Raw genomic sequence first — 9977 nt, forward strand, 5'->3', positions numbered from 1 at the left:
CAAAAATTTTAAGCGGTTTTAAAGGATTCAAAATTTTTCAGGATATTTTAAAACATTCCAACGAATTTTCAATTAATTTCAATAATTTCGAGCGATTTCAAACAAAATAAATTTCTTTTGTGCAAGGTTCATGCATTTTATTAGAAATGTCTTTTTTAGTATACAATTTAGCTTTTTGGATGAAAATTTAATTTTTTTATTTAAAATTTTACTATGATGTTGAAAACAATTAAAAAATTTTTTTGTTCAGTTATGTATTTGATTATTTGATTATTATATATATGTATATATATATCCATATTATGTACACCTGGAAAACATAACCTGAAAATCGACGTATGCATGAAATTAAGAATCACGCAATAGATCCAAATCGCCAATTTCTTCAATTTCTTTCAAATGGGGAGCAAGATATAAATAGAAGACCACCGAAGTCTTCCGAAGCCTTCAGATCGGCAATCATCGTACAGCAGAACTCCGAGGTCGAATCGTGCATTTTCGGCTTACATACGAACTCACAGTGGTAATCATGCACTTTCTGTTTTGCGGCTCCCAAACGGTAGGTATGGTGGGGGTAAATTTCATCCACGATGTGGCACCTGGCGGGGGACGATTCCCCTCGTGCGGCATCGTTGCGGCGTTTCAGGTCTGTGAGCTCTAGCCACACTTTCTGTATTAAATATAATTTAATACGATGGTTGAAACTTCCTGCGATAATGTTGTAGGTATATAATTACGAGCGGCCACAAGCGTTGAAGGTGACAACAGTCACCTCTAGATGCTTTCTTAGAGCTACCATCTGTCACTCCACGGGCTTTTAGTCGCTCGCTTCCCGATGATCAAGAAAGTTTCTTGCAATGCGACAGGTGTTTAATAAAACCGCCTTCTGAGCTGCTGCCAATAACCTACTGACTATGGTCTTTACTTCATGCCTTGACTTGCTATACTTGTGGATCTTGGTTGTATAGCTTGAATGCAAATTTCGGTTAAGCGGACAAGCAATGTCGATGATGTAGACTTTCTCACCTTTTTTTTTTCGCATCACTATGTCAGGTCGATTGTCCCGGATGTAATGATTCGTTTGGATAGTAACATCCCAATATAAAATGTCATCTTCGCTTTCTAAAAGGGACATTGCATACGGTGCTTCATCATGTCTACGCGAACAATTCTGTTTAACATTTCAAGGTCGGTGTTAGAACATTTTATGGACCCGAAGGAGTACGTGAGGACAGCGATGGGATGTGTGTTGATCGCCCTAATTTTGTTTGCCAAGTTGATAAAACTCTTCATAATTAATCTGAGTCTCGTAGTAAAGGCAGTCTTTAGGCTTGTCTTAACTATCGTATGTTGAATACCCTTAGATTCAAGAATACCCAGATATTTATATGATTCAACTGCAGCCATTGCCTCGAGGTCATTTTTGAACTCATTCTTCAACTCTTCGGTCCCTAATTCCCCTCTGATTAAATGCACTGTTCTACATTTATCTAGTCCGAATTCCATGTGGATATCATTGGAAAACTGATTTGTCACATCGATCACTTGCTGAAGTTTCTAGCCTGAAATAGCGTACAGATTCAGGTCACCCATGTAAAGAAGATGGGTCCCTTGATGATCATCCTCATTATCATGAATTCTGAACCCATGAGACATGCTGTTTAGTGTTTGACTCAATGGATTCAACGGTAAACAGAACCATAGCGCGCTGAAGGAGTCTCCTTGAAATATACCCGTCGTAAAGCGTATTGATCTAATTATCCTTGGTTTTCTATGATTAAAATACTTGATTTTTGTACCCCAGAGCCTCATCGCATGGCTTAGAAAATCAATAATGCGTGGGTAGATTTTGTAAAGTTTTAAGACTTCAAGCATATAGTCATGCGGCACGGAAGGAAATGCTTGCTTGTAGTCAATGTATGCTATGTGTAAGTTTCTTTGATGCTTACGAGCTTGAGTCATGGGTACAGCAATGATAGCTGTAAGACACTTATAAATTGTTTGAAGGCAGGCTATCGGTCGAAAGTCAGATGGATTTTGAGCGTCTGGTTTTTTTGGTATCATATACGTAGTACCTTGGAGCATAAAACCTGACATCAGATCTGGGTGTTCAATGATCTTCTGAAAACACCTTGCCAGCGCCAGATGCACACTCATCAGGTACTTGTGCCGGAAGTTGTTCACCATGTCCGGATTTGGAGCTTTCCATTTACTTACTCTTTTCAAGACCGCTGAATCATCCAAAGCTGTGATGTTTGTCAGATGCAGTTCAGAGCTATTGCTTGCCCTTGCTTCCTCCAGTTTGAACCACGCCGTGTCCAAATTGCATTTGTTCTTTTTGCCCCAAACACCTGATCAGTAGTTAGTAATATCTTCCAATTGAGGGACTTCGGTGCCTTGGTGATTATTTGTCTTTACTCTCAGTTCACAATATAACCTTCATTCATGGTCTGAAAGTTTTGATTTGGTTGCCTTCGTGCATTACTTTTCTTGTACCGACGCAGTCTGGCAGTAAGAACATTAAGTCTCTGTCGTTGAGAGTCTAAAATTTCATCCAATATTGCTGGTGTTAATGTCTCGATGTGACGAGGGTGGATTATTTTAGTAACATGGTTCATCAGCTTTCTGGTTCTATTTCCTATTTTATATTGAGTTAATCGACCTAATTTGTACCTTACTTTTCTGACATCCATATCCAACCTGATCTTCCATGGTGGATCTGGATCCCTTGCTGGGACAAAAACTGTATTTGCAGGCCTAGTTTTCCGGCCCAGTTGCCACAGCTGCACAGTATACAAGAGTTTGCACCTCTAACGCAGTTTGTGTCACGTTCAAATACGTAGGTAAAACCTTGCTGTCGAGATGTGCTATTAGTGCACGCAGATCATTTCTGATATTTATTTTGGGCAGAAAATGCTTTAGTGTTGGTTCTACATATCTGAACTCTAGTAAAGCATGACCAAAATTCCTTTCCAGGTGCTGTAGTTTTTCTGAGATTTCCCCATCCACGTCATCGTTAGTAATATCGGGATGTGGTTCTAACAGATCCAGTGCATGATGTTCATTATCCCTAGCACCTATGCCTTCAGCATCAATCAAGTCTTCGTTATCCACATCTTCTAAGGCGAGCTCATCAATAGGAAGCTGCCGTTCCACTGCCATTTTGATAGCAGCTATTTCAACAGCCGAAAGCGGTCTGTTTACAGATATTCAACGTCTATGATCTGCCAAATTCTGCTCATTTATTTTTGTGGCTAGCTCTGGGTATTTAAGTATGAAAAGTCTATGATGTTCTCTCCTCACACATTGCCCACATTTCTCTGCCAAAAAATAAAGGCGCATAACATCTCTGTTCATATGGTATGTTCATTTTCCTCGCTTTTTGTTTGCTGAAACTCTTTTTATTATTATACATTATATTTATGGTATAGAATTATTATACATACATTCCACGACACTGCTCCGACTCAGGTTGCTGATCAATCTCTCTAGCAATCACCTCAGGCGAAGATTTTCACAAAGTCATCATATTTCATAAACTTACATAGTAAGATCCATACTTTATACTCTAATGGCACCTATTAGATGAAGTTCTCTACACAGACTCATACGTGAATTACAATTTCCAATTCTTAAAGGAAATTTAATGTAATTCTGAATAATTTGTTCACTCTTTGATATCAATAAAACTAGATGAATGGCATGCATACAGGAAAATATTAAATTGTTGCTTAAAAGTACTATTTTCAAAATCTTTAATAATAAATCAATATTTTTCAATAAAAAACAACATTTTTTAATCCTTGAAAATACACACTTGTAGTTTAAAAAAATTTTGTTATTCACTTTACTTAAAATTGGTATATTAATTATTATTATTATTAATTATTATTGATAAAAATGAAAATCTTCGAACCTCATTTTGATATACCTACACACAATTCAACTTCATTAGCTCAAAAAGTTCATATATGACTTTTTTTAGTCAATTTTATTTTTAACTAATGATACATTCGAGCGAGAGTTAACAAGAAACTAGCAAGATTGATATTTTTACACCTGTCAAAATATCAATCTTGACTTAACAATGGTAATTAAAACTTTCGAGGTTATAGTTACTTTTTAGTTGTCTGTTGTTTACATATTCCTACCCTCTCATCATCAATTAATATTTTTCAAAAACATCGTTTTTTAAAACTCTTCTCTATTGAAAGGTCCAGAGTTGATAAAGAGTTGATAAAACTTACCAATTTTTATAATCCAAATCGCACTTTCAAAACTGGGGATCACTGGAATATTTTAAGATCCGTTTAAAACTGGTATTTTCCTACTCGATGAGATATGTTGTCGTTGGTTCGGAAGGATTCAGGTTGTCGTGCTGGTGGTTACTCGTTAACAGGTGGGCCTGATCGTGCTTCTGGTGATTCACCGTAACGATGGTTGACAATGAGTATTGTCAAAGGAGCCTGTAAGTATGCAGGTAGCCTCGACTCTCCTGCTGGTGTTTAGGGGTAATTATGGTTGACAATGGTATTGTCAAAAAGAGAACTTCTGAATAAGGTTTCACTTATTTGAAAGGGATTTGAAATTCTAATCAACTTCAATTCGATCGAATTTCCGAAGCACAACACTGATTCTACTTTTATTTTGAAATTTGTATTTCGGCAATTTGGAAATAGTTTCAAAATAACCGGAGTCTTTTAATTAATATAATAGTTTTAACATTTACTTCGTTGTACTCTAGGGCGGAGCTTCCGCCCGATTTGAAATTCGATGTTCGACTGACTTTTGATTCAGATCCTGGGTTTATATATGTTAGATTCTATTGTGATCAGAACCAAAAACTTGATTACCAAAAACTTGTCGCCGAGGGGACGACACTATTGATATCAATTGATTTTTATGTAAATCCAGGTATCTATATCTGAAGGCGTAGAATCGGGGTGCAGTACCCTGAGTCCAAGGAACTGGCCTTTTCATACTTATTAATGTAAGTTATAATTATAAATATAGCGATGATTAATAATATAAGTATAAATAACATAGTTAATATACGGTCGTTTTACTTTTCTTGCTTCGCAGGTTTTTATACATATGAAATAAGTAATTTAAATAAAATGTCTTACAAATATTACTAGAACTTTTTTTTTTGTTTTGTTTTGTCGCTTGCACACACATATATGTTGATTTTAATTAGAAATTTCAAGATTAAATACATCTTTTAAAAATAAAATTTCTTACGTTGATTACTAAAATCTAGTACTTTTTTTACATTTGTTTCACTTGTTTTCATTCTTATGCATATACATTGAATCTAATTAGAAGTATAGACATTAAAATTAAAAAAAAATAGAATATCTTACGTAGATTACTAAAATTCTGTTTTTTTTTACATTTTTCGCTTGAGCTTTCATTCTTACGAATATATGGTATATTTACTATAAATAGAAGTTGAGACCTTGAATATATAAGTAATATATATATATATAATATTTTACGGAGATTACTAAAATCCTGTTTTTTCTTATTTTTCGCTTGAGTTTTCATTCTTATGAATATATATTGAGTCTAACAGAATTTTAAATGATTTTTTTTTAGTTAATTTTTATTTTACTCTATATATCTACGGTTTCGTTTGGATCCATAGCAATTTTTTGCTATGTGTCCCCTTTCGAAACATTTTTCGCATGACTGCGTCCACTGACCTAATTTTATTTTATTTTCATTTCCATTATTTTTTTGTTTCTCGCTAAAATCGGACATTTTTGTTAGCTCTTTTAAAATGAGTCAGGCAGCGTTATGCTTTGCTCCCATTTTGTTAATTTTTGGTTATCCAATCTTTACATAAAAAACAGAATCTTTGTTTACTTTGCATTCGGCTTCGAAAAGTTGCTGCAATGTACCTTTAAATAGGGTAGTTACTTTATAAAAGGGAACGGAAAAATTTTATTCCTGACATATTTAGTCAAGTGTTTGTTTCGGGCTACAGGAAGCGCTAGGATGGTTTTTTGCGTTTGCTTGTTCCATATTTGCTGAAACATTTCAAATAATATAGCGAGAAAATAAATGTAATCAAATATGCTTCTTGTGTCTAATTGTTCAGGAATGAAATTATTATTATTTATAAATTTTTTTTCTAAATTAATGTATTGACTACTTATTAATGTAATGCTAAATATTATATATTTGCTTTCTCATTTTTTTTACTAACTTATTTTATTGTATTTGTAAAGTGTCAAAATAAGAGTAAAATTGAAAAGAGAGGGAACATGTTATTTTTTAAACATAAACCTTCTTTATATGTTATATATACTGTAAACTAAATAATTAACATATTTTGATTATAAATTATTCACTATATTATCATTTCCTTATAGTAAAATTGGATACATACACCTTTTTATAGTTTATTTTTGATGAATTTAAATGTAAATATTAATTTCAAGCACAGAGGAAATTTGAAATAATGTAAGATAGAAGAGTATATACCCAATGATTCCCTAATATTATAACAAGAAAATACAAGCAGAAAACCATATATCACTTTTTTAATCTATGTCGAAAAAGTGGTTATCTTCTTCGTCACTCGTGTAATATACAAAATGGCTGTTTATTTATATATCTTGCCACCTTTGTTCTTCCTCTTCGCCTTCTCTTTCTTCTAAATCGAGTTTACAATCTAAGTACTGTTCTATACAGTCCACACATATCTGAGCAAGACGGCGAGGATATATTATTTGTAAGGGGCATATGTTGCAAGATCTGTTTACTTGGTTAATTTCGCCTATTGAATGCCACGTTAATCTGCATTCATAATTGCTTTTGTAATAATCCGGTAACAGCGAATAACAGTGGCTACAAAGTTTTTCTGTGCCGCCTTTTCTTACGTGCTTTACGTGCCTTACGTTCGGTGGTTGATGCGTTGGAATCATTTCTGTATAAAAATAAGAAAAGATTCCAAATCCACATAATTCTTGTTAAATATAATTATAAAAATGATACTCAGCTAAGTATCTATATTTTAGTCTTCTACTTTATATGATATTTCTAGTATAAATTAAGAATGAAAATTGGTAATAATTATTATATAGAGTTAATTAAATGATTAACTAAAATTAATAATTTTTATAGTTGCACCTAAATTAAAGATGTTTGTTATTTAAATGATACTTGTAATTAATAAAAATTAAAAACTGCATACAATAATTATTGTGTCCTTTTCTCTGGTTTTTATCATTATTTCCATAAAAATAATGAAAGAAAATTGAATATAAGTATATCTAAATAAATTTATGAAAGATTACTAAAAGTTTTTAAATAAATTATGTTCCAATAAAAAAAAGAAATAAATAAAATTAAAATGGACAGAAAAATATTTGTCTAATAGTATGATTGCGAGTTTCAAAAATTAATTGTAATTAATTTTTAAGTTAATTGAATTTTTTTTAATAAATAAAGTAAAATAGGATATAGTGAGGTTCGGTAACTATGATTTAGGAAAAAGGATAAAATTTATTAGTAGAGGATAAAATTGATAAATTGAAAAGTGGAGAAATTTCTTGTGGTATATTAAGTGACCGAGAAAAAAAATGGGATTAACCATTTTTGTTTGTATTGCAGGATCCAATAGTCGCTGGTCTCTTTTGCTAGTGGGAGCTTTCGCGCTTCTAACAATGGTTTGTGGAACACGAATTCAGTGTCCACTATATTGGTCATTGTTTAATGCTGATGAGCAAAACGGTTTGAAGGAGAATTTAAAAAAAGAGTTCCTTGATCAAGGTCTGTATGGAGCTTTTCATATAGGAGACCGCTTTTGTGCCTTATCCAGTAATAAGGATGGATACTTCGATTTGAAAGTGGTGAGTACATTTTTATAATCTTATTATTATTTGTTTGTTTGTTTATATTATATTTATTCGTTTTTAACTTATGTCCATTTTTAAACATAGTGATAAAATATTTCGCTATTTTTTGAATATAGTTTTTTCATTTTATTTTTTTATTTTTGAATAGAATTTATGAAAACATATTTGTTTTTAATTTTTTTTAAATTATTTTTTTATTTTAATGTTTAAACTCTGAGCTTATATTATATAGTTATTTTTATTTGAATGAAAGGAGAAAAAAAATGATTAAAAAAAATTTTTAATAAATTTTTCTTATTTCAGATTGAAAATGATCAGGTTAAATGGTTAGATGATGGTAAAAGGAAAGCTGTGCCGAAAATGAATTTTGTCAGGCAGAACGGAGAAGAAATTCGCTGGGCAGGTAACTGGGCCTGGGATGTGAGGAGATTTAGATGGTCCCGAATGCAAACGGTGGCAAAACAGTTAATGGGCACACATGGTTTGATGGAGAATTATATTGTCGCACGTAGCTTATGGCGAATTGTAAATGGACAATTCAGAGGTAAAAATTTTTGCATTTTTATATGTGATAAGTCTTTTAGTCTTTTAGTCGAAAGAAAACAAAATTTTGTTTTTTACAGGTGATTTATATTTATGATTTTCTGTTCAAGGTTGGATGTGCCAATATACGATGGCACGCCACTGGGCGGTCGGAATTATTGACACCTCACGATATTAAAGTTAAGGGCGTAACTTATGCCATCTCTTGGGAATGGATTTCGCGAGGTCCAACAGCGATTGGCAAAGGCCAGATGGTGGCAAAACAAGCGTTAAATAAGAGCCTGGTCTAAAAATTCAATTTTATGGGACACAGGTATCGTTTAGAAGGAAAAATGATAAAAAAGGTGATTTTTTAAATTTTATATGAAGTTTAAATTTGGGGGCAAAAAAAATTGTTTCTGTTTTTATAACTAATACCAATTTTTTTTGTTTGTTTCAGACTTCCCGATTATAATAATAAGTAAAAAATTAACTTGTACTTATTTAGCTAGATCAGGGCTTTTTACTTTTTATATGTTTTTTCTTGTATTTTATATTAGGGATTTAGGTATTTTTGAATAAAAATGTATTTGTACTTAAATATTGTTTCATTTTTATTTCCCCGTTTTTATAAAAATATTATTTTTATTATAAAAGTATACAAAAAGATTTTTTTAAAATTATAATTAATAGGATTATATATAAAATATTTTTGATTGTGATTTTTTTTGTTTATAACACAAAATTGAGTTGTTTTTTTCATTCGAATAAAATATTTATTTGGCTAAATTTAATTTTAATATTAAGTTGTGCTTTTTTTTATATTTCATATAATATGTATTATGCTAGATTTAATTTTAATGTTAAGTTGTGCTTTTTTTATATTTCATATAATATTTATTTTGCTAGATTTAAATTTAATGTTAAGTTGTGCTTTTTTAACCAATTTATTAGATAATAATTATACATAGAAAAATTTTTATTTATTTATAATATTTATTTTATTTTTCATCATTTTCTTTTAGCCAATTAAATTAATAACGAGGTTTCGTCTGTGGACTACAGAGAGTATTTGATTTATTTGAAGGGTTCTAATTAGGCTTACAATTCAAATGAAGGTTATATAGGAAAATTGTATGGGCATTTCGAAGATAGGTTTCAATTATAAACAAGTAATTTTGTTGTTGTTGAAATAATTTACTTTTATGTTTTTATTTACTAAATATAATATGTATATTTACAATTTTTGTTTAATTTGATTCTAATTTATCAGGCGTGGAAAAGTCTTGGGTCCAGGAGATGTGAAATAGTCAAGGATTTTTAGAAAAAGTTTCTTTCGTAGTCTTCTTAGATGGTGAAAAGGGAAAATGTTTTGTTAAATGCTTGAGAGTAAAAATGACCTGGAGTTTCCCTTCTTTTATTGCTGTAATTTATGTGAAATACCCTATAACAGAAAACTTTTTGTTTTGCTAATTTTCTTTCAGTAATTTATTGAAATTTAGACTACTAGTATTACATAAGGGAAGGGAAGAATTTAAACTGATACATGACATCTATTGGAACGCATTTTATTATATGAACTACATCTCC

General features: G+C 31.5%; 1 protein-coding gene across 1 annotated transcript; it reads left to right on the forward strand.

The window, feature by feature from the left end:
- Positions 1-4341: 4341 nt before the first annotated feature.
- LOC117178713 lies at positions 4342-8666 on the forward strand. The gene is made up of 4 exons (XM_033370141.1): positions 4342-4420; positions 7621-7859; positions 8169-8409; positions 8519-8666. Exons 1-4 carry the CDS (start codon positions 4342-4344, stop codon positions 8584-8586), a joined length of 627 nt encoding a protein of 208 aa, XP_033226032.1. The 3' UTR covers positions 8587-8666.
- Positions 8667-9977: the final 1311 nt, after the last annotated feature.

Source organism: Belonocnema kinseyi, chromosome 8 (genome assembly GCF_010883055.1).
Source record: "Belonocnema kinseyi isolate 2016_QV_RU_SX_M_011 chromosome 8, B_treatae_v1, whole genome shotgun sequence".
NCBI lineage: Eukaryota > Metazoa > Arthropoda > Insecta > Hymenoptera > Cynipidae > Belonocnema > Belonocnema kinseyi.

Bases quoted from the DNA above. Each gene is read 5' to 3' on its own strand.
- LOC117178713 (XM_033370141.1), top strand. From the start codon at position 4,342: ATGTTGTCGTTGGTTCGGAAGGATTCAGGTTGTCGTGCTGGTGGTTAC. The intron at 4,421-7,620 runs GTGATTCACCGT...TTTGTATTGCAG, and splicing joins TGGGCCTGATCGTGCTTCTG to GATCCAATAGTCGCTGGTCT. The intron at 8,410-8,518 runs GTAAAAATTTTT...TTTCTGTTCAAG, and splicing joins TGTAAATGGACAATTCAGAG to GTTGGATGTGCCAATATACG.